The sequence below is a fragment of the Tetrao urogallus genome, assembly GCF_951394365.1.
Source record: "Tetrao urogallus genome assembly, chromosome: 1".
NCBI lineage: Eukaryota > Metazoa > Chordata > Aves > Galliformes > Phasianidae > Tetrao > Tetrao urogallus.
The window spans coordinates 27085134-27110555 of record NC_136813.1 but is presented as its reverse complement, the minus strand read 5'-3'; the positions used below and the strand labels follow the sequence as shown (position 1 = coordinate 27110555).

Below are 25422 nucleotides of genomic sequence, written 5' to 3'. Positions count from 1 at the left end.
AAAAATAAACCAGATATTCAGATGCAGATGGCTTCTCCAGTATCCAAAAGCAATGGGTAGCCAATGACCACCTCTAACTTATTTGCAGAAGTGAAAGACAGCTGCTTGACAAACAATGAAGTCTAGAATATGAAAGTGTGCAATTAAAAAGGTACACCTGAGAAGAGAAAGCTGATACAGCCATGCCTCCCTGCTGAGAAATGAAAAAGTCCTAACAAAGAGCTGAAGGTCACATGTTGCTAAGATCACTGTAGTTGCTGGAAGATGATTTTCATTCCACGTTATTTCAGTTTCTCCATATTCAGTAACTTCCAGGGCTGTTAAGAAGTCACACATAACATCTTTCCAACGTTTAAGCACAACTGAACTGTACAGTTGCAATAAAACATTACAGATAAATTTGTACGTATCCTTTTTTTTTCACCTGCTCTTGTGCTAGTGTGACAAAGAGGGGCCTATGGAAAATCTGTTTGTCCAACAGCTATAACTCAATTGGCCCCACATTTCAAAGCTCAGTTATGCAGTATTGGTCCATGGTCATCAACTGGGAGGGCTTCCCTTCCCTTCCCCTTTTGATTTGAACATTATTTTTTGAAATAAAGAGGTACCTGCTTATTCAGCACTTTCTTTCATCCTAAGCAATGGTCACTTGGAACAAGAAAAGCAAGAAACAAACAAAGCAAACATCATTAATATCAGTGGATTTTTTATAAAAAGCTTATGCTGTAATATAATCTAAAGATGTCATTTCACAATTAAATTGCTCTAGGAGCATATGGCTGCCAATCTATTGTCTAGTATCATTCAGTCTTTGTCTGGGCATTGTATTGTAGCAAATAGTATGCACACGAGATTGTGGCTTACCTGATCCTTCTCTATAAACCTTTTTCATTGTTTCCTATGGCTGTAGTAAAATTTTTTTACCATATTTAAAAACGTGTTACCTTCCAGTTTTATTTGAAAGTGCTTACTGCATCTATACATAATCATTACTTCAGTTTTGCTACATGCATCATTTTGATGGGCTTTGTTATATCAAGTGCAACTCTAAGTGAGGTGCTCACTGCTTTGTTTGTACTCACCTATCAATCATCAGGCATCACAATGAAAGCTTACAACTTACTCTACACTTTGATTAAAAAAAACAGAAGGCAAAACAACAAAAAAAGAAGCTCTGGTACACCATGTAATACATCTCTTAGTAGTGGGAACAGTGCAAGTTCAATATATCTTTACTTAACTAAAATATTTTGTGCACATAGTTTGATCTGCACGCAAACCCACAAACAAAGCCCATCAGAATGGTTAGAATATCTTATGAATGCTAGCTTTCCCTCAGAAAATACCAATCTTTTTTTTTTTTTTTCAGATAAATATGTAGTTATATTCACATAAAGAAATTAAAATTAAAAAGGTTTCAGGCATGCATTTATTTTTAGTTCTTCTCATATACATCTACAGCCTGGTTTCCAGAGATTTCAAGCACAACTGTAACCACAGGCTTTCAGGACTGTAAATTCATCCCAGTCACCCAAAATCAGAGAACACAGTTTTAGGCCCGATGTCTCAGTGTAATGTAATGTAAGTGGGTTGTGGCACAGGAAAGACAATTCATGTCCCTTGACTTCACCCAGCGTTATCTAACATTTAAATCAGTCCTTTATTACTATGTTCACACAACTATCTGGAATCTATGACCGCAGATAACGCTGAGACTCCAAGACAGAAACACAGCTAAAAATGGAAACAGTTCTACTACATAAACAGTCCATAAAGATGAAATACATTACATTACCAGTCTCCGAATGCAGACCTTGAAAGATATGCCAGCCAGTAGACGGTTAAGACTTTCAGCATATTGGGCCAGACTCCAAAACCCTCAACCTAGTTGGTAATTAACAGATATCTAGGTCCTCCACATGAAAGAACTCTATTGTTTCAATGGTGACACAAATTTTTTCTTTCCTTTTCATAGCAAGTCTCTGCGCGTGTTTAAAGATTCCCTTAGGGTGATTAACAGTTTATGATGTTGGGAACTGGAATTTCTAAGTAGATTGGTTTTTTTTTCTTCACTTTTAATTGCCAGGAATGTGAACATTCTTAGAACACAGGTAGAACAAAATCATTTAACAGGACCAGTGTCTTCCATAAGAACTGAATATTCTTTTCCTTGATTAAGTAGCCAGAAAAATTAATATCCAAAATAACTTAATACTACCTAAAAAACTAATATATCTACAACAGTAACACAACTACAAAACACAGCATGGAGGGCCTGTAAATAACGTGCAGTATTTAGTAAGCAATATACCTACGGAGAACACCAGTATGCATCTTCATAAATAGCAGGCAGACTTCTAGGATAAGCTGAAGGATAACCCACTGAGCATACTGTGTAAAAAAGCAATGATCTTTACAAAACTATCATTTGCTCTCTGATTTATCTTTGTCAATATATATTAGATGAATGAAAAATAACGGACTACGTATAAACCAGACTTAAACTAATCAGTGTAATGAAAGAGAACATTATCTTAAAGTTGCCTTTTGAAAGAATGAAGTATGGTTACCTACACTTACCTGTAAGGGAGTAAGTTAAATCACAAAGGATAAAAGTAGGACGTGACAGAGAAGGAGCAGGTAGAAGTATCAAACTGAGATGAAAGCACTTTAAGAAGAAAAATGTCAAGAAAACAAAAAGATAATCCAGTCAGAAAAGAACAAAAAGCTACAAGAGAATCACGAAACCTTTTCTGAATGTCTGTGGCTTTCACTGCTTCACCATTTTCTAAAGAGAGACTGGTGTCTCTGTACCTCACCCAAGCTTATCTGGCCAAATGAAGATACACCCAGATCCCATTGTACTCAAGATGTTAAAACCATTCCTGGAGAAGAGAGTTGAAGAAATGGTTGCTTTGGGGTCAGCTTCCCACTCAAAAAACCGTTTATGGTCTGCCTACCTAAGCAACTGTTCATCTTGATTCGCTACTAGTATTACTAGAACCATATAATACAAAAGCATAATTCACCAACTCAATAAATCATACCACTAACTTAGTTAATCCTTTCACTGTCATCTTAACAAAGATGACAAACAAAAAGTTAACAGACGTATAAGCATGTGGAATGGGTTGCCCTCACCTTTAGATGCAGTTCGTCAGTCCAGGTCTAGGCTGCAGAAGCTGGTGGGCGAGTCTCAAGTTTGCACTGCTGCTACGGGAGTGCTGCGGGCACATCACTGGGATGTCTCTTCAGCACTGCTTGTGAGTATGGGAAGAACTGAGCTCACCTGCTCAACAGTAGAAATTGCTTCCTGGTTGTAGAAAGCATATCTTCCAGCTCTAGATAAAAGAGAAAACAAGGAAATTCAGTTATTTTACACAAGCGACATGTTAGTTTTTAAGAAAGACAAATTTCCCTTTTTTTGTCAAATAATATGCATATAATATCCCTATTTCTCATTTGTTCAACAAGTATGCAGTCATGCTTCTGATTTCTATCCTTCCTAGTTCCTAATTAAAAGATTCTGAGTGATGTTACTATGTTATAGTGAGTAACACAGATATCACTAGCATTATATCTTCACATATAACTGACAGGTATCAGGCAAAAGACCTCGTCACAACAGACTGAATAACCTCCAGCAGCTTGCTCAGAGCAAAGGGAACACCTTTCTTGGCATTGCGTTATATGGTTCCATTTAGTTATACTATTTTTATTGGTTTCAAGTAAAATTATGGTCAGATTTCTAGTAGTTGTATTTCAGTGCATTATAGGTGGGGAAAAAAAAACCCCAAACTTGAGCTCATTTGCCGCTGATGACTGTGAAGCAAATGGAAACTATATAATCATAAAAATTGTTAGCTTCCTAAGCACACCAGGCAAGCAGTCATACACGGTCATGGTGCCCAAGCAGAACTATGAATATTTAATAACATTACTTGCTTATAAGATCATCATAGAATGGCCTGGGTTGAAAAGGACTACAATGATCATCTCTTTTCAAACCCTCTGCTATGTGCAGGGTCACCAACCACCAGACCAGGCTGCCCAGAGCCACATCCAGCCTAGCGTTGAGTGCCTCCAGGGATGGGGCATCCACAATGGATGGCTATATGGGTGGCTGTACTGTCTCCACATTGCTGATTAATGCTTATCACAGTTTCAAGACATGCATGCAAACATCAGAGGCTGTTTAGGAGAATCTTATTACAGGAAGTACAACTTTATAAGGAAATCTCCTTTTAAAATAACTTGTCATTACCACAATCATTGTAACGTTTGGCTCCATATTCTTTGCATTTGATATATTCCTCATGCAGCCTGTGGCACCACAGGCACTTGGTAACATTCAGCAGTCACTTGTATGTGTGTGTATATAAATAATTCAGTAAAATAAAATTACTTAGTCTGCAATCATCAGTTCTAATATTTCAGAAGGAAGGAAACTCTGTACTCAAAACAAACTGCTACAGGAAAGGAATCTCTCTTTTTAAAATGTGAACACAAAGCCACTGCTGAAACCACAGCCTGTTCCCTTCCCCGTGCACAGCACTTAAACCAATCTCTCCTTTATTCCAGTAGGTTGATTTTAGCCTGAGGAATCATCTTGTACTGCCACAACGCCGAAGCTCATTTAGTATTATTGCTGAAAACTTTGAGGGCAATGTAAATGCCTGCACTGATGTGCTCTGAATCAAAATAACAGCAGTTGTTTCACAGGACACAGCAGCAAGAGTAAATGGCAGCAAGAGCAAATGACAGCAACCAGCAGTGGCATTAACTAACTGGGACACTTACTGAGTCTTTTAATTTATTACCTTAGCTGTAAGCAAATAAACATCCCCTTATAGCTTGTTTTTGTTTTTGCCACTTCCCCACAGGTGCCCAACTACAGAAGAACCCTCTCACAACCCACACCACGAGAGGCACTACATCCCCGAGCACCTCAGACCAGACTAGGTCAACACAAGGCTTTGAGACAGCCCTCCTCCCTTCACCCCATGGCCAAGATAGCGGGACTGCAGGGAACAGTGACGCCCCCAACGCGCCAGGCCCCAAACTCGCCCCGCCCACCCAAGATGGCGGACGCACCGCTTTCTTTTCGTCTCTGCCACCCGGACCCCTCCTCCCGCTCCCGCGCGTTCCCATTGGCCAGCGCCGCGCGCACCGCGACCCCAGCCGCAACCAATAGCAACAAAGACACCCGCGCCATCTGCCGTGAGCGGCCCGCCTCCTCCGCGCAGCGATTCGCTCGGGCGGCCCGGCCCCTCCTTACGCGTGCGCAGAAGGTGAACCGCAAGGCAACGAAGAGAGCTCGGCGCATGCGCACAGCGGGTGCTTGGCGCCCCCCGCCGGGTGGTTGGGGGGCAGCGGCTGGTTGGGGTGACGCTGAGTGAAGTAACGCGGGCTCGCCCCCACGCGTGGTCTTCGCCTCATGTCGGCCCCGCGCGGGTGCGGGCGTTGGCGGGGCGCTCACGGCCTGGCCTGGATGCCCTCGTCCAGCTGGGGCCGGACGGGAACACCCGCATGCTGCTCCCCAGCCTAAGCAGGGATCCGCGACATGGAGGGGAACCGAAGTAAGCCTCAGCGGTATGAATGCGTGTTTTGAGCGGTCGCTAAGCAGATCCTGTGAGAAACGTTGCCGCAGAACTCGTGAGATCTTCTGAGGAGCTTCGCTTTTTTCTCCTTTCTCGCTCGAACGAATGAAATTTCCGTGCCAGAGTTGAGGAGGAGCACGTGGGAATGCCGCTGTAATTGTCTGATGCTGTGTCGTTAGTGGTATTGGCCAGAAATCTGCCGCTCAGCTGAGAAATGCTTTCCTTCAGTGCTCCATCGATTCTGCTGTGAAACAGACCCAGTACATTTCTGACCTAAAAAACCCACAACCGTTGGGCTTTTCCCTGCGTGTAGCTTAATTGCAGTAGGGCTGCAGTAGTTAAAAAGGGCTAACAGGAGGCAGGGATTGCCCATCTGAGCATAACAGAAAGTGTGGCTCACCTCACCGCAGCGTCATGTTGTAGTGATGGTAATCTATGTGTGCTTGAAAAAAAAAAAAAAAAAGCCTTCCCAATTTCTTTCACTTCAGTGTTCTTCTACTCTGTCTTGTGTTTCTGTGTAGCTTTGAAAGCAGGAGGAGCGTTTCACCACAGCGCTTTCTCATGCAGTGTTCTCACTGATACCTCTGCTGATAACTGCCAACACACCTTTTGGTGACAAGCGTTTTTATTTCTCATCTGAACTCATACTTGTCCATTCTGCACCCCTTGCAGTGCTGCGTGGCTGTCCTGAAGAGAAGAACTGTCCCACTTCCAGAAAAGGGACGGCTGAAGGTAGTGTAATTTAGACTTATGGAGGGAACGGGGAATGTGGTGTTTGTCTGACACTGCTTGGAATATGAAAATGGTGACTGGATGGCAGCAGTTCCATCTTATATCATGTATAGAGTATGTGTCAGCACTATGGGTTTTTCATAGGAAACGCCCAAGTGTTTTTCTGGGGAAGTCTGGCTTAGTCTGCTTTTTTTCTTGCTCTGACTTCATTCTCTTGCGCAGTACTGAAAGATACATGATCACAAAGATAGAGGGAAAAGAAAATTTCCCAGAAGCAATAGCCTCAGCCAGCTTTAGAAGTACTGCCACCAGCTGCTGGTCCATGCTCTGAGTCATCAGCTGGTTGAGACTGTTTTGAAGGCTGAGAAACTGAACGCATTCTGTGTTTGTTTATTCCACATCCCCCTGGCTGAGATCAACAAGAGCAGCTTTAACATTGAAGAGGAGATGAATGATGTGAACACCTGCTTCTTTGAAATTAAAATTATGCTGTGAATTTCACAACTCTAGCTGCTGGAGTTTCAGGGCACTCAAGCATGAGAAGTGGGAGAAAGCCTTTTAAGTTGTGAGATATGAGCAGGACAGGCAGTAGTGATGTGGTCTGTTTGCTTTTGGCCTATGCAAGGTTAGAATTGACCCAGAAATGAAAGACTGTTCTGTCACCCATCATCTGAAGTGGACCTTCCACCACTGTTAACCATATATTGAAATTAAATCAAAGCTTCTGAAAGCAGGTAACAAATGATGGCAACAGTTTTGATCTGCCACAGTGGAATTTTTTAATGATATTTCTGAATATGTATTTTTTAAAGAGGGATGTTACGTATGCCTGTTTCCCAGTATTTTAAATCTGTGATACTGTTAGGCACAGCAAGAGAGTAGGAATGGCCCAGAGCACCAGTTGTCTCATTGACAGTGTGCTGTTCCAAGAGACTTTGATATATGTATATACTTGCTATTCCTGTGAATACAAAAGCTTGTTAAATGTTGTTGAGTTAGTGCCAGATCAGTAATATTACAAAAAGTACTTTCCATGTTGCCTGTTTATTTTTAATAGTAAGTTTTTAACTGCTGATTATAGAAACATCTTGTGGTGTAGTGACAAAGGATTGTTATTTCCATGACCCTTTCAGGAGTAACTGTAAGCTCTGTACTGACATAGCATTACTCGGCTTCTGTTGTACTGAGCAATAAAGTCATTCTTTGCTAAGGAAAACAAAAACAACACCTTTTTGCAGGCCTTGCAGTAGTGCTGCATCTTGTGACAGCTGGGAAGGTGTCATTGTGGCACATTTGGCAGCCATAACTTGCTGTCTGAAAGTAGATTGTAAACACTGTGTGGTGACGGTGGGCTGTAGCTCTTGAAGTGGAGCGGGGGAAAAAGATTTACTGCTTCACAATTGAAGATGGGAATTGTTAACCAAAACAGAGGACGTGTTCCCTTTTCTAGCGTGGTCTGGTGACACACTGAGCTTTTTCTTTTCTTTTCAAAGTCCTTGCCAAAGATGCGCTGGTAGTGTTTTAATTGTTTTAATCAACAGGCTTAGTACCTCAAACATGTATTCATGGAAGAGAGGAGATGTGATAAACCATGATCTGATCAGTGGTTTTAAAAAAAAAAAAAAAAAGTAATTAAAAATCTTCAAACAAAATGCTCTTTTAAATAATTGTAATGGAGAAAGGAGGCATTCAGGGCCAGGCTGGATGTGGCTCTGGGCAGCCTGGTTGGCAACCCTGCATGTAGCAGGGGGTTGAAACTAGATGATCATTGTAGTCCCTTTCAACCCAGGCCATTCTGTGATGTAAGAGGCATATTAGCTGCTGCAATTAATGTACTTGGTGAGCAAAATTTATCAAACTGCTTTTATCTGAAAGTGTGTTCAATGTTTTATCTCTAGAATGTTTACCAAAATACTGATGGGGCAGCATGGTAGCTAAGGAACGTTTTGGCTGTGAGCTATTCACAAATGCCTTTTCTGTGGTAATATGTTCGGTTCTTTCCATTGAAAACATTCTCCTTTGTCATTTCTGAGTTTCAGTGATGATTAGGTGCCTACCTGTGCAACCTGGTCCAGAGATCCTGCTTTGGCATGGAGATTGGACTAGGTGATCTCTAGAGGTCCCTTCCAGTCCCTACAGTTCTGTGATTTTGTGATTAATTTATAGTGAAACTTAATGAATATTTAGAGAGAGGCTTCCAGAACACCCTCTGTTGATGTACTTGAAAAATTATTTGAAGAATCATAGAATGGTTTGGGTTGGAAGGGACCTTTAAGACCATTTAGTTCCAACCTCCTGCTGTAGGCAGGGACACCCCACTCTAGACCAGGTTGCTCAAAACCCCATCCAGCCCAGCCTTGAATGCTTCCTGGGAAGGGGCATCCACAGCCTCTCTGGGCAGCCTGTTCCACTGTTTCACCACACTCACAGTAATGAACTTCTTCGTAATATTTAGTCTGAATCCACCCAGTTTAGGTTTAAAGCCATTTCCACATGTCCTGTCATGGCATGCCCTTATAAAAAGTCCCTCCCCAGCTCTCCTGTGGGCCCCCTTCAGGTACTGGAAGGCTGCTAGAAGGTCCCCCCAGAGCCTTCTCCAACTCCCTCAGCCTGTCCTCATAAAGGAGGTGCTTCAGCCCTGATCATCGTTGTGGCTCTCCTCTGGACCTGCAGCTGGATGTCGGAGAAGCTTCATGGGCCATCAGAAGTCAGTTCATCATTACGTTGTTTCACTTTCATGCTCAGGGTTAGAAAATAGGCTTATGAAAGTTTAAGCCTACAGTAAGAAAAACACGTGTCTTACCTGATCTTTCAGAAGTACTAGACCCCTGCTTCCCACCAATGTGAGTGGGGGCCTTTGAAAAGTCCAATAAGAGCTACTCATGTTTTTAGATTTCTTGGAAGCTGTGCAGACTTGTGAATGACAACTTGTATTTCAGGTGATTTGAAGGCATTTTGGACACAACTGGAAAGTAGAAGAGTGGATCTCATATTTGAGCAGGTGCAAGAAGTACTGCTGCTGCTAAAGGAGAAGATCAAGAATGGAACTGCCACAAATCAAGGTTTGAAATCCTTGTAATCATTCAGCAGGACTGTGAATGATCTGCAGTCTTATTTGAAGAAAAACTGTTGTAATATTAGCAGAAAAATTTAACAGCAGTTTGTTATAAGAATGTCCCTGATTTTCATGGAACTAAATGTTCTTTATCTACATCAAAATCAGAAGATAAAGCTAGAGCAGTACGCAGGTTTGGTTTTTAATTTTACTAGTGTTTTAATTTATAAAAATATTTCTTACTGTTAAATCATCCCTGTAAATCTAATCTTCACATCTCGCTGCTTCTGTGCAAGAAAATGTGTAATGGTTTAAGATGCTTTCACACTCTGTATTACAATGCTTGTTTTAAATTGGTACTGGATTTTTGGGGGGGGTAACTTGAGCTCCTTAATCTTGGTTTTATGACAAAATATGACAGAATTGCAGAGCTAAAGGTTGAATTTGAATCTCCAGGTATTGGTATGAATCTGTGCCATACTTAAATTTTTATTTTCCTTTGTTTTGTTCCAAACTAAAATACTAATGTGAATTTTACTGACGTTTGTCTGCCGACTTGTGATATTTATTGCATAGGGTTGAGACAGAACTGGTCACCTCTTCGTCGTCTTATTATCTGAAGACCACATCCAGCAATTCAGGGGTAGCATTAATTTGCTCTGACAAGATCCTGTCCTTAGCCAGAAGATGGTCAGTCTGTGACAGAAGCAAAGAGAGAATCTTGCACTGATTCGTGCTTACACAAATTGCTGCCTCTGAAAACTACTGGACTTGTGTTTAAAAGCATTCCAGCAGCTTTCTGGAAGCGAGTGGTTGTGCAGTGCTCCTTCAGTTACTGATGTGAGCTGTGACTGTGTTGCTTCTCCTAGGTGTGTCTGTTCAGGACTGTAGCGAAAAGTTAATTACAGTGTCTGTGTTACAGTGCTCTATATCAGCACAGTGAGGAAACACGTCTAGAGTTTAGCTTTCTTTTTCCTTCTAGCAGTGATGACTATCATTGTCCCTATTACTATATTGCACTTCAGATCTGTTTCTGTTTTGTTTTTATATAGAATGCCGGCAGGCTTGGACACTGGTAAACGAAGCTGATCTGGGTGATCTTTTAACGTTGACAAATGGTAAGTGCATCTTAATTGCATTTATTTGCTATGTAGCTTTAATTAGTCTCACCAGAAGTTTGTTTCCTGATGTTGAAATCAATAAAGTAGATGTCAGGAGCTTGTTAGCAGTGCAAGGAGAAAAAATGATTATTTCCTCTGCAGTTACTGAACTGCAGACATTAATCTGGGTTTGTACTTCTGTTGTTTGTGTGAGTGTGGCTTGGACCAAGTGAAGTTAGAGATTGCAGTAAGAAACACTGATAAGCCTGAGCTAAAAACCAAAGTTGGCTTGTACAGTATTCCCCTCATGGCAATACCCTGCCAGCACTTTACCTCAAATAATGAAGACAAACCTGTATATGTTTCCAGTATCTTACCTCTGTGCAGTTTGAAAGCCTCGTGGAAGCCTTTAATACTCAAATCACGTGATGGCTGGTGAAAAAGCATAAATGTTTGCAGTGTGTTTCTGTCTCAGATTTGTGCATGTACACTTATATTTTTCTCCTCTGGGGAGAAAGAATGGTAGGGGGAGGGAGGATGGAGAGAAGTAGCAGCGAGAGAAGAGCGTGTGTGAGCTTCTCACCTATGAACCTTAATGCAAACACTTCACTCTGTATAAGTGCAAAAACATTTATTTCTAGGAGGGTGCTTGTTAGCATGCTTTGTTAACTGTAGTTCACAGCAATGCATTACCTTTATAGTGTTTTGGCAGCTATCTCTTTAGTAACTAAATTCAATTATAGATCATTGAAATGTGGACTGTTGAGGTTTTGCTTATATCCCAATTTTTTCAGTAAATGATGTTCTTGATGAAGGGGATACAAAGGAACCCAAACCTAAATCACAGCATCCTGTTAGAGATGACAACAGTGGAAATTCTGTAGAGGGTTCGCACAGGTCAGTGTATTTATTTAATACTTCCAGAATGGCAAAGCTTATTACTGTACCTATCTTTACTGAATTAGAGAGTTCTTAATCTCTCTGTATTATTTATATGTTCATTGATTTTAAAATCAACTTTGAGTCCTGACAATTTTCAAAGTAAATATATGTATTTTTAAAATTGACCCATATGGAAAAGCTGAGGTTTTAAGCAGACTTATCTAATATACCACGTGAAAGCCTTGCAGGATAGAACATCTGTTTTGTTCTGAATGAAGATCCATGATTATTAGCAGGATTAGCAGTGCTGGCACTTGAAAGTTTTAAGTTCAGTTCTCAAGCTTTCACAGACTGGGAAGATTGTAATTAGGGACATGACTTCATTTTCATAATTAGCCTTGGGAGCCAATTTGGAAGATGAAAGTATGGTTCCTTTTTTGTTGCTGTCACTTGTTTGGAATGGCACTGTGCATGTCTGCATATGGTGTCAGAGATGTTAGGTAATGCAGGCAGGCATTCAGTAAAACCCTTGGCTGCCTTCAAGCTTTCCTATGCTAATAATGCTGAGCCACTAGAAGACTGGCTGGCTTACTGATCATCTGAGATGCTGTTCTTTTCTGTCTTTTTTTTTTTTTCATTCTCTCTTTCATTTTCATTCTCTCTCATTCATTCCTATCAGCAAAAAGGAGAAGATTGAAAAATCAGACTCAGGGAGTGAGGAAACATCGAGTGAAATTCAACGTGTACCTTTGAATCGCCGGTATCGGATCCACAAGTGCTCCAGTGCATGTCTCTCCAACAGAGCAGTGAGCTCCTACAGGGGTGAAAATCCTCTGAAGATACCAATACTGTTTCACTTTCAGAGACGCCATGCGAAAGCCGACTGCCTTTCAAAGTCACTGGATGTGCATTACAAAGCTCCCTGTGGCAGAAGTCTGAGAAGTTTTCAAGATGTTCAGAATTATTTGTTTGAGACAAAATGTGATTTCTTATTTATAGATCACTTCTCTTTCAACACATACGTCCTGTTGGGCAGGAACATTGTAAATCCAGAACCCCTCGTGTTTGATCTTGATATTAGCAATGGAGCTGAATCTGTGCCTATTTCCTTCTCTAATGACATTGACCGTGCCAGGTTACCTTATTTCAAATACCGGAGGGCATCGTGGCCTCGTGGATATTATCTCAACAATTTATCCAGCATGTTTCTTGATTCATGTGACTGCACGGATGGCTGCATTGATAGGTAAGTTGAAGAATCTAATCCCAGACCAACAGTGCTTAATGTGTCAGTATTAGGGTGGTGTTGGAGGTGTGAAGGTGCACAATACCAAGCAGTGCCAAATGATGAAGGAACAACTCTATGTGGATGTCTGCAGTAGCTGCCTTGTGCCACGGTGTTGACTGAAACCACTGTGTCTTTGTCTTCTCCAGAAGGTGGGTGCTCCACCTACCCAGCCTCTGGTACAGGGAAGGAAGCAATCAAGATGTGGATTATGATGTTCCTTTATGTTTATTCTCAGACATGCAATGCTTCTCCTTTAAGTGGAGGAGGAAAGCAGATCTCGTGGTTTTAGGAAGGGAGTGGGAAAGGGAGAGAGTTGTGCTAGCAGATGGCGGCTTATTTTTCTGGGAGGCAGGGGAGGTTCCTGTGTGATAACTTCTGCTGCAGTTCCTTCTGCAGGATGATATCCCTCAGAGCTGGGATTTGACACCCTAGAGAGGTCAGGTAGTTTGGGTCATAGATCCTGGAGAAAAGAAGGCTGCGGGGTGACCTCATTGCAGCCTTTCAATATCTAAAGGGAGCCTACAGAGGGGAGGGGAATCAACTCTTTGATAGGGTTGATATGTGTAGGATGAGGGGAAATGGTTTTAAGTTGAGGGAGGGGAGATTTAGGTTGGACATCAGGGGGAAATTCTTTACCCAGAGAGTGGTGAGGTACTGGAACAGGCTGCCCAGAGAGGTTGTGGATGCCCCGTCCTTGGAGGTGTTCAAGGCCAGGTTGGATGGTCCCTAAGCATTAAACGTGGAGGTTGGTGGCCCTGCGTGTGGCAGGGGGGTTGGAGATTCGTGATCCTTGAGGTCCCTTCCAACCCTGGCCATTCTGTGACCACAGATTCTGTGATTCTGTGATAGATTAATTAGAGCAGAGGAAGAAACCTCCTTTTACAGTCTCTACATTCCATCCTTTCCTCAAGAAATGCTGTGAAATACTGAGGTCACACAGGAAATTTACATTCTGGACTGTTTCAAACGGTGTTGCTCGTTGTAGTTGACTTCTAAACCCTGCTAGCTCTGGACTTTGTTTAAATCTGAGAAACTGCCACAGTTAATATATGTGAGTTCAGTTTTCTGCTCACCTGAGGGGTATTTGTCTTTTACTTGATCTTTGCCTGCAGGTATTAATCTTGGATTGAATGTATTTTGTATAATTGATAGCTAAAGGACACGCTCGTATTGCTGTGCAGTGTAACTGCCTATGACCCTGCATAGAGAATCACCGAATCACTGAGGTTGGAAAAGACCTTCAGGATGATCCAGTCCAACCATCCACCTATCACCAATAGTACTCACTAGCTTGAAATAGAATAAGATTCAGTCATCAAATTACTTAGTTTTAGCTGGGCAGCAGAGAACAGCGAGCACATAGCATGCTCCTTCTGTGTGTTGAACCGCACCAAGACCTGAGATGCTTTCGATGTGTAGTTTCAGGGGTTGAGATTTGGCTAATTGCAGCGAGTCTTTGGAGCAGTCATGGCTTCAGATGGTGAGGATCAGCATTACTGCTGGAGTTCTCCAATTGGTAGTGTGGAATTATTCAATTCTTAGGGCCTGGAGTGAGAGGAAGGTGATGAAGTAGAGGCTAACAGACTGTGCCAGAACAGGTGATTTTCTTCCCTTCCTTCAATCCATTTGACAGTGTCCTGTTGGCAATGATTGCTGTCACACGTCAACTTTTTGTGTGTGCCTTTGCAGAGGCTGGCAGAATGGAGAACAGGGGGGACATGATTTTTGTAAGCACGGATAAGCAGGCGAGAGACAAAGAGGAGGATGGGGTACCTGAAATGACTTTTTGGAGCAAAGGTGGAAAAAATGATCAAATAGTGCATTTGTGTTCGTATATAGTCAAGTACATTTTAAATTATCTAGATGTAAGCTTGATTTACTCTGCTCCAAATACATTCTGATTTTTATACGACGCTTTACTTTTATTTTCTAGGTCTAAGTGTGCATGTCTGCAGCTAACTGCAAGAGGCTGCCGTAGTAAAGTTTCTCTGTCTCCTAATACTAAAACGTCTCGTGGATACAGTTACAAAAGACTGGAAGGGCCTGTTCCTAGTGGGTAATAAAGACAGAGCTGTTTTGTGTACTCTTTACAACTGTATTGTCTTTGAATTACTGAAACCTTGATTATTTTTGTCAGTTTTACTAATTGATAAGAATGATTTTTACAGAAATAATTGATGTGTCTTGAATAAGAGAGATGAAAAAACACTTTTGTGCTGCAGATACTACAGTTTTCACATCTTAATTTGAGGCCCAAGAAGAGTAACCTGGTTTAACCTGTAACCAGTATTACCTGGTTTAGAAGCTCAGGGACTCCTGGCCCTTGTACTTGCTCATTCTTGCTATCAATGGTAAGGAAACCTGCCACAAGAAAAGGAGAGCTATTGCAAGATCTATTGCAAGACCATCACAGCCAGTATCAGTCTAAGAACACACAAACAAATGTAAAAAAGCACAGGTTGAATTCTTTTAGTGTCATTTGGTTAAATCCTGAACTCCTGATAGCTGCAGTGAGGTCTTGGCAGACAGGTTGTCTTTGCTAAAGTCTCTTCCAATAGAATTAGCTGCCTCTTTAAGATTTCTGCATGTCTGAGTTTCTTCTGTAAAATAAAAAGGTAGCTTTTATTTTTTGTCATCTTATACCAAAATCTGGCTGATAAACTCTTGAAATTGTTGAGTCAACAGTCAAGAATGTCGTGAGTTTTGGAGCAGTGCTGTGCAATCAGTTTTAGCCAGGCTCTTTGTCTTTTCAGCCTTGTTTGTACTCGGGAGTGAAGTTCATACCAGCAACTTGACTTTCCCGTGTTTTATTTTGCTTCATCTTGACAGAATTTATGAGTGTAGCGTGTCGTGCAGATGTGACAAGATGATGTGTCAGAACAGAGTTGTGCAGCATGGCATTCAAGTTCGGTTGCAAGTGTTCAACACAGGGAAGAAGGGTTGGGGCGTCCGCTGCCTGGATGATATCGACAAGGGGACGTTTGTTTGTACTTACTCAGGTAACAGAAGATGACCTGTGGAAGACTTACAGCATAACTTTTACCCCCCCCCCTCTGTCCTATGCCATGGAATTTCTTTGAGAATCAAGCAGGGAAACTTGAAGTTGGGAAAGAAGTGAGCCTGTACCGCCTGAACTTGCGGATGATCAGACAGATGGAAAAACCTTGAAGGATTCTGCAGTGTGATGGTGCTATCTGGAGCAAAGCCTGTCATACCTACATTTTCCCTCACAAGTCTCTGCATCCTGTGCAAAGGGTAGTTTTCCTTCAGTATAGGTGCAAAGTATTGTTTTCCCAAATAATTCTCTTGCCTTTAATACAAGTTTGAGCTAGGATACTGTGTATGAGCCAGCTTAATAAAGTAACAATTAATTATATTTTTTTCTTCCAGGCAGGCTAATGAGCAGAGCTGAAGTTCAAGAGTTGGGAGGTGCTGATCAAGACTCGAAAGAGGAAAGCGCTGTGAATGACAGAGGGCAAAGCTTTCTTTCCAAAAAAAGAAAACTGGACTCTAGCTGTTCAGACTCCGAGATTGAACTCGTGCACACTGGCAGAGATGATATTCTTGAGCAGCAGGAGCCACCTTGTGATAATGAAAGTGAATCAGCTCTGTAAGTTCACTGAATGTAAAACAGAGTATTCTGTTATTCTAGAATGTCTTCTATAAAACATGCACTAGAATTCAGTGTTGTTTGCTGAGAGGTGTTTCTTTTACTTTTTCAACCTTTTAACTCCTGGCTGTTGGTTTTAGTGGGTTTTAGTTATTCCTGTATACTGATTTTCCTCACAATGTGCATCTCTTGGCATTTGTTAGAAATCCCACTTGGCTCCTGAGTGTCTTGACCTCTTCAGGGCATGAATCATTGTGCTAACTTGAAAAGAAAGAAGCAATTAAAAACATACTTGATGACACTAGAGGATCTGATAGTAAATTAGCCACTAACTGTACTATTCTTTGCTTCCATCTCTAAACCTTTTCTTCTTTGTCCCTTAATGTGCTCTGTTAGGACTTTTAACCTTGCCAGTTAGGAGTCTGACAGTGCCTTGCTTTTACAGGTGTTGTTGCAATACACAGAAATTGTTACCTTCATTAGGTCTCATAGCCTATCAGGATTCCTGAAATAAAACTACTGCAAAATAATAATGTGGCTTCATCAGTAGCATACTGTAGTCTCTTTCAGAAGAACACCAGGAGCTTGTTTTCTTCAATTTTCTGTCTTGCTTTGCTTACACTTTCTTTGTAACACCAGTAAGTAATTGCAAATACTTGTTTTGTGGGGAAAGACTATTGTAGATCTTTGAGAAGCACAATGACATCACAAACAGGCACGTTTTGGTATCTTGGAAACCTAACAAATTAATAATTTTGTGAATTATAGAATTATCAACTGTTCACTAGATGATATTTCTAAAAGGTTCTTCCCCTATAAATTGTGGGGAAGAATATTTTTGTATTTGTGATTACTGTACAGCTACCTTCGATCTCATTCATTTCCTTTTCTGAGAATAAAAATGTTTCACATGGGAGATATATGAAAATTGAACAGAGAGAAAGAATTTGTTATTCCAACTCTTAAAAAATAAGAAATCTTTAAAGAATAGAACTCTTTGCCATTATCAGTAACCCAAAGAAATACCATCATGGTTGTTTGTTTTTTTCATGGAAAGAAAAACATAGGTTTTAGGTTGAATTTTTTACTGATAAAGACCTGTTACTTATTGCTAGATGTTATACAGATGCTCAGATTAGGTTTAGGCTGGTATTTTCTACTGCATTCTAAACATAAGTGTGACTTTTGATGTTTTAGGGATATATACCAAACACTGCTTCCCATCCTTCTTCACACTTTCACATCAGGAAGAGGTTGAGGTTCTTCTGTGTGAGAACGTTTTCTGTATCTGCAGTTTACTGACTGTCTCGCCCTCTATTCTTTCTCCCCATTAAACTTGTTTTGCTTTCCTGTTTGAAGCTACGGTGTCAAAACTGTGGAAAGCAATAGCAGCAAAAAGGCAGAACTCTGTGTAGGTACTCTGTGTTGAGGTGATATAATAATCAAACAACAGCAAATTTGGTTCTCAGGAGCAGTGAAGAAGGATTTAAAACCAATTGCTGGTCTCTGTCAAAAAAAAAAAAAAAAAAAGATAGTGTTTTATTCAAGTGCTGTTGAGAACTTAACCTCATTCTCCCATTCTTAAAAGTAGTTTGAGTTGAAAGTAGGACTACAGGCAGTGATCTGATCTTCATGAGCTAGAGACTCTTAAAGAAACCTGTATTGTGAGAGTTATTTATGTGTCTGTCTTTTGCTATTTCCCTTTGAACTTCCTGTACAGAATTCATCCAAGGAATTTGAATACTGCAGCTGTGAGAAGGCTTGGAACTAGAATAGCTGTTGTGGATAATCACCAGCTAAAAATGGTAATATTAATAAGTGGCTTTAAAAGATTAATATTCACTATGCTGAATGTATGTGTTAATTTTGACCTCTTAATCTCAAACACATTTTAAAAATCCTAACGATCTTTCATCATGAAATTATGTGGGGAAATGGCTCTAAACTGGAAGAGGGTAGATATAGATAGATATTAGGAAGAAATTTTTAGTGTGAGTGTGGTGAGACAGTGGAACAGGTTGCCCAGAGAGGCTGTGAGTGCCCCCTCCCTGGAAGCATTCAAGGCCAGGCTGGATGGGGCTGTGAGCAACCTGGTCTAGAGGGAGGTGTCCCTGCCTACAGCAGGGGGTTGGAACTAAATGATCTTAAAGGTCCCTTCCAACCCAAACCATTCTGTGATTTTATGTCACACTGTGAGCTGAGCTGGAAGCTGTATCTTGTCCCTTCTCCGTTATCTTCAACTTCTTGCTGAGAATGGCACTAGTTACTCTCACAGCCTTCCTTTTTCCAACCTCACCCTCTGCATACACTCCAGTTATGAGTCTCAGTAAAGGATTCTTCCCCCTCCACCTCCTTTGTTAAATAATTGCAACGTAGGGAGTCTGAATGATAATATTTTTGTGATGTCTCCCTAGAAAATGATACAGCAGGGAGAGAAGAAAATCATGGGAGCAGTAACTTCATGCAGTGGCACAGTGAAGAGAATCTTACCTGCCCCAAGTGCAAAATATGTGCAAAGGAAGGAGGCTGGTGTAAACTTACTCTACAGGTTTCATTGCACGTTATATTTTCATACTAAAATTTGGCAGTTTGGTTCTACTCCAGGGCTTCCATAACTGGTTTCTTTACTGTTCATTTTATTAAAGCCACATACAAAGCATATTTGGGCTTTGGTTCAACTTAACACAAAAACATTTAGACTAGTGAAATCTTTGGGTCTTAAGCACTTACATAAATATTATATTGAGTGGTGAGCTTCTTCCGAGTTGTTCCAAGGAATCATTTGAAATTAAGGTGTGTGTTGCATTGCAGTAAAAGTTTGGACCTTTGGAACTCAGTGTCACGGTAGGTTTGAAACTTAAACCCTGGAGTCTTAGAATCTATTTACTATCCTTTGTTGACCCAGAGTTGCATACAGCAAAAATACATCACACCCTTTTCCTTATTTCTTGTTTTATTTAAAGGAGGTTGATACTCTGGTGCACAGTGCCAGCTCAGATGAAGATAATGTTTCTCAGCCTCAGCATTCAAGCAAAACAGAACTGACCAGTGGAACAAACAAAGAAAAAGAAGGTAGGTTTGTAGAGTTACAAACACTGCACTCTTAGCATACTTGTGCCACATCATCACGGGATAGACTTAAAATGTAAACAGTGATCTTCGTGTTTGTTGCAGGCCTGTTCTCAGGATAGAATAATGATGCTCGTGGAGTGCCTAGGCTGCTCTAGCAGCTCAGCAGTACAAAAGTTATTGCTGCCCTGCATATCACAGTGCATTAACTAACACAGGATGCTATTTTGCCTGCAAAGTCGACCTTGGGGCACATTAAACAGTTCATAAAATTGTTTCTCAACTACGGGGCAGCTGTGGGAAATACTATTTCAAAATATACACAAAATGATGTTGTGTCATACCCACTATTTGTAGCAGTCAACAAAAAAGGATACATGGGGAATTGCAGGGTTGGGAGCATTCAACCTTGGGAAGCAATGTGAAACTGGTATTATTTGCACATGCATCTTGCTTCTGTCTTCATTTCAGTTTGTGATTCTCTCAAAAATTAAATTACAGTAGAGAATGAGGAAGAAAGGCTTTGTGGAAGAAATGGTTTTGGAGTGGGATTTGAGAGGAAGGGAGGGAGTGGGTCACTCATGGGAAACATAAGCAAATGCTTTAGGCACTGCAGCAGGAGGTGTAGTGATCTGCAGCACAAGTGGTGAAAGGTGTTTGGAAGGATAGTTATGACTTTGCAAATGGTAAGGAAACCACGTGCACTTTGGGGAACAAAGAAAGATGGATGGACAAGACTTTGGGGCCAGACAAGGGCTTTGGCTTCTGCTTTAAACTGATGTTGGGAGGTAACTTGGACATCAATTGACAGGATCCATCCAGAAGCAGAAGGAAGAAGATCTGGTGGAAGTTGGACAGACGGAGCCTGCAGAAATGGGCAGTGCAGAATGCAAAAGGAAGAGTCTGTCTCTGAAGGCTGTTGCCTGTGGCAGATTGGATGTGCTGAATGATAAATGCGTTGTGAAGCCATCCACACCACAGAAAGCTAACTGCAAAGAGGAAGCTCACAGACAGTCAAAACAAGGCATATTTTGTGTGGATGCAGACGGTGACACGACGTTTCTGAAGAATGCTAATGATGAAAATATCTATGTACTAGATGCCACAAAAGAAGGAAATGTGGGTCGTTTTCTTAATGTAAGTAAAAACTTGCACGTGTTCTTTTACTCGCTTTAGCTTAAATGAGTAATGTGTTTTCATGAGCCAGAAAGGTTTTTCAAAAGTCTGTTCTGTCATAACCCAAATACGTGGTTGGCTGTGTGTGAAGGCAGTGTGATGCTCCCTGCACTCTGGAGTGGCAGGACAGCAGATTGGCTCGTGCCAGCTGTGAGGGCTTACGTAAGATGCGTGGCCTGTAGGTTTTAGCAACACTGGGTTACAGAGTGAAATGTTCCCAAGTAATGAGTGACACTTCTTTCCTGAATTTTAGAATATGATTTTGGGATTGTGGGGTATCTAGAGATCAAATTATGCATTGTACTGAGCCACAACCCTTCTCCCAGCTTCGCTTTTTATTCCCAAACCATTGTAAGTTCTGGCTTATGCTGGTATAAAGTAAGTGCTGTGATATTGTAGGAAATTCTGGAATAGGACTGAGCTGTAGAAAAAAGTCATACTGTGAGATACCTGGTTAGTAAGTCTCTCAGCTTCAACTTAACCAGAGATAGCAGTGATTTCCAGAGAACTTCCAACTAAGATGAATGCTTCACACACACCTGTACACACTCAACAAGTAACTTATTTCTCTCTGATGGCATGGATATGTGTCCTACTGCAAAATCCTTGCATATATGTAAGTGTTACCTCCTTGCAGAGGTAGTATGGGGGTAAGAGCAGCAGTGCATCTTGCTGAAACCTTCCTTCATCCATGACCATGCAGGTGTCCCTATTGCTTGCTCCACTGCCATTGAGATGCATGTCATCTAGTGATAATTTGTGCCGCATCGTAAATCAAAGATGATTTCTCACCATAAATCACTGGAGAGCTTGATTAAAAAGGCTTTGATTTTCCTAAGAGAGGGTACTTATATGATGGAGATGATACGTTAGAGACGTGGCTAAACAAAACCAGTGGCAGTGCATTAAGTAACAGCAATTGTATTGACTGGAGTAGGGGAGGAAGGAACTTCTTGTAGCAGTGACACACCTGACACAAAATAGAATCTTTAGTGCAGGACCAGGTTTCTAATTCATGTATTTTGTTTCACAGCACAGCTGCTGCCCCAATCTCTTTGCACAGAGTGTGTTTGTGGAGACTCACAACAGAAGTTTCCCATGGGTTGCTTTCTTCACAAACAGGTGAATTTTTCAGAATTTTAAGGTTTGTTCAAGGCACGAGGGAAGAAAATAATGCTGAATTATTAAGGAAAAGTTATGCTAAGAGTGCAGCTGTTTACCCACATGAAACCATAAAACTGACTGCTTGCAAGTGGCTTTTCATTGTGCACTGAAGACTGAAGTAAAAAATCTGCTTGTCACTAAAAGTTTTTTATTTAGTTTGCACTGAAATGTGATGTGGGGTAGCTTGGTTTTGGTGCATCCATTTTGGTTATCATTAAAGCTAGTATTTCCACTGAAGAGTAGGCTTAACTCAGCGTGGTCATTTTAAAAGCTGTGGTTGACTGGTCTGAGTGTTGTGTCCCAAAGAGTGGCCAGCAGAGCTGTGGCCTTTAGGGCAGAGTTGGAGCCTACAGAATCTTGAATTTCATACATTTTCTCAGTGGGCACCAAGCTGACTCCAAACCTTTTCTTCACAGCTGCCAAGATTAGCAAGGTTCTGCATAGTCAGACTTGTCTTGGGAATGTGGCAATAGGGTTCTCGAGTGGAAACTTCCTCTGAAAGCAAAAGGTGTGGTTATCTCTTACCAGATGTCAACAGGGGGAGATGCAGATTGCAGGTGCCAGCGAGACAAAAGAAGGCCACAACCAAACCCAGGAAGGAAAATATGAGCTATAGGAAGTTAGTTATGCAGAAGAAAGGATTTATTTTAGACAAACCCTCTGCCTGAGCTACACAGATACTCTGTGGAGCCTTGCAGCCATAGGCCCAGCCCTTGATCCTGTGCTGATGCATGCTGTGGATTGTTCTGTGGGGGTTTATGAGAGCTCTGAAGACAATAGTTTGAATCAAGATTTTATTTTAGCTGGAATCTTCCTTCTTCAGGTAGTCAGTAAATAACTGTGTAATGGGGATTGAGGCCCAAGGGCAGAGGCAGTAGTGGTCAGCAGAAGGCAGTTATGGGGGGCAGTTGAAGAAATGTTCCCCTGGCTTGTCCTGTTGCTTTGTCAGTCACCCCTTTGCAACTTTTCTACCTTAAGGACTGCATTTGAATCATTGAACTTCATTTTATATATTCTGTAAACTTACCCAGCCACAATTTAAATTATTTGATATTTCTGGCTTCCAGAACATCCTGAGGCAAAAAGTCTCGTATTACAATTATGCTCTGCTTGATAAGTTCTCATTTGCTTTATTTTCAGCCTGCTGCCTGATAATTCATGGGGTTTCCCATATCTTACCCTGTGAGAAGTATCACACAATTACTCGTCTTTACAGTACAAGTATTTTATCGTATTTTCCCTTGGTTGTACCTCAGCGCCTTGGTCTCTATTTAATTTGGCATTCATTTTGAACAGTCAGTTTCTTGCGTAAGAAATTACTTCTCTTTCACATACTTGTCACAGCAACTGGTTCTTGAAGATCTTGTGCTTAACTTCAAGTCCTGGGCTTTGTGCACGTGTGCAGTGCAGTTGCACTAAAAGCTTGCTTGTTAGACCGAAGCTGGTAACCTTCATCACCACTGCACCTATGGAACTGTTTGAACCCCGGTGATTTGCTGTGCATAGTAAAAAGAACAAAGCTGCCCATGCTCTCATTTAGATGTATTCATGTATCTGGTTTTTTCCTTTTTCTTTGGTTTATTTTTTTTCCCAAAAATTCACCTGGAAGTTAGAATGGGTTGTTTAGAACCTGACTCTATCAGGCTGCTTGACAAAACCTTAATTGCTAGGTACAGGTATTTTCACTCCTCATGGTTCTAGTAGGGAAGTCAGCATTCCTTATATCTCTTGGTGCTACTCCTTATATCTCTTGGTTCAATCTGAGCATGCTGCCTGTGCAATGCTTTTGCCTCCGTATGCGTTTGGATTTTGCTTGTGAGTTGCTGGTGACAAATTGTAAGCACATTACTGTTTCACTTAATTCACATAAATTGACCAGATGTTTTATTTCTTAGGCATGTGAAAGCTGGAACTGAACTCACGTGGGATTATGGATATGAAGTTGGAAGTATGCCAGAGACAGAGATTTCCTGTTGGTGTGGAGTTCAGAAATGCAGGAAGAAAACCTTATAGAGCAAGCTTTTCTACTGTCAGCACCTCATGTACATAGAGATTTATGTGCTGTAAGGGACTGGATACTGAGCAGTACAATTAAATCTGTGGTGCTAATTACACTGAACAAAAATGCCTTTTATCTGATAACTTTTTTAAATTTACATTTAAATGTCATTTTTATAGTTTACATGGATAAAGCTGGTTGTCACACAGACAGGCATCAAACTTGTCCTACGTGATATTTTCTGTGCTCCTAAGCTTTCTCCCCACCTCCTCCCCCACATCCCTTCCCCGCTCACCTTTCATTTACAAGTGGAAGAAATCATGCTTTTCTGCAGTTTGCAACAGAAATATGATGGATGTGCACAGCAATGGTTGATTGATGTTTTCTGTGCTCTCCTACAATGATGAATTAGCATAACTCAGTTTCCTGAAACTTATATGAATGCAAGTCTGTCTGAGTGCTGAGAATTATTTAAATATACCTAAATCCAATGGATCTGGTGGGACAGTTTGTCTTGAATAGTAATGAGATTAATCAGAACTTTTGCGAAGTAGTGACGTGCTACAGGGTGAGCTGGGAAAGTCCTGCTGTAAGTGAGAGAAGTAATTACATCTTCCTCCATGCTTGTGACAGAAATTGCCCAGAGAGGTGGTGGATGCCCCATCCCTGGAGACAATTCAAGGTTGGGCTGGATGGGGCTCTGAGCACCTGATGGAGCTGTAGGTGTCCCTGCTCATTGCAGAATTGGACCAGATGGCCTGTGGGTGTCCCTTCCCACTCAAATGATTCTTTGATTCTGTGAAATCCTTCAAGATCTGCTGTGCCTCATTTCAGTGCTGTGTCTATAGTATGTCAGAGGTGAGACACAGAAATCCTTGCTGTGTGGTTTGTTGGTAGGAAAGAAACGATTGTTTGATGACACTGGATGCAGATTCAGGAGGAGGCTGTAAAATTGGTAGATCATAGAATCATTTGACTTGGAAAAGATCTTCAAGATCATCAGTTCTGTCAGCCTGACCTACTGTGTCCTGCCTCTAAACCATGTCCCTAAATGCCATGTCCATGACAACTGCAGGGATGGAGACTCCACCATCTCTCTGGGCAGTGCATTCCATGGCTTAACTGCCCCCTCCATGAAGAAATTCTTCCAGATGTCCAATACAAACCTTCCTTGGCACAACTTGAAGCCATTTCCTCATGTCCCATCACTTGTCATCTGAGAAAAGAGGCCAGCACTCTTCTCTCTGCAACCTGCTTTCAAATAGCCGTAGGGAGCAGTGAGGACTCCCCTCTGTGCCCTCATCTCCAGCTTGCACAACTGCAATTACTTCAGCCATTCCTCAAGGCTTCATTGCTTTCCTCTGCACACACTTGAACAGCTCTCCATTCTTTCAGAGAGAGGCCTAAAACTGAACGCTGTGCTTGAAGTGTGGTCTGACTGATGTATACAGGAAGCAGCCCTACACGGTTAGTAACGTGACCCCAGAAGATGGGAGATTTTTTTGTTATTACATAGTTTTTAGCACTATTTTCCATGAATTGATTTCATGTAGGTCAAGTATGGGCTGCGTAAGTGACAAGTGCAGTATTGACTCTGCTTCTCTCACCTGCTGCACGAGCTCTGTTGCTTTGAAACGTGTGTGATATATGGTACATGAATCATAGAATGGCTTGGGTTGGAAGGGACCTCAATGATCATGAAGCTCCAACCCCCCCGCCACAGGCAGGGCCACCAACCTCCACATGT

At 41.4% G+C, this 25422-nt stretch overlaps 1 protein-coding gene across 1 annotated transcript; it reads left to right on the top strand.

Moving 5' to 3' along the window:
* Window positions 1–5563: 5563 nt before the first annotated feature.
* SETDB2 (SET domain bifurcated histone lysine methyltransferase 2) lies at window positions 5564–23689 on the top strand (the record flags this gene model as incomplete). Its single annotated transcript, XM_079550664.1, has 14 exons — window positions 5564–5579; window positions 6273–6332; window positions 9272–9394; window positions 10440–10505; window positions 11282–11384; window positions 12049–12615; window positions 14591–14713; window positions 15487–15656; window positions 16048–16267; window positions 17988–18072; window positions 19231–19339; window positions 20148–20473; window positions 21546–21634; window positions 23572–23689. The coding sequence occupies 14 exons, from the start codon at window positions 5564–5566 to the stop codon at window positions 23687–23689; spliced, it is 2175 nt and encodes a 724-aa protein (XP_079406790.1).
* Window positions 23690–25422: the final 1733 nt, after the last annotated feature.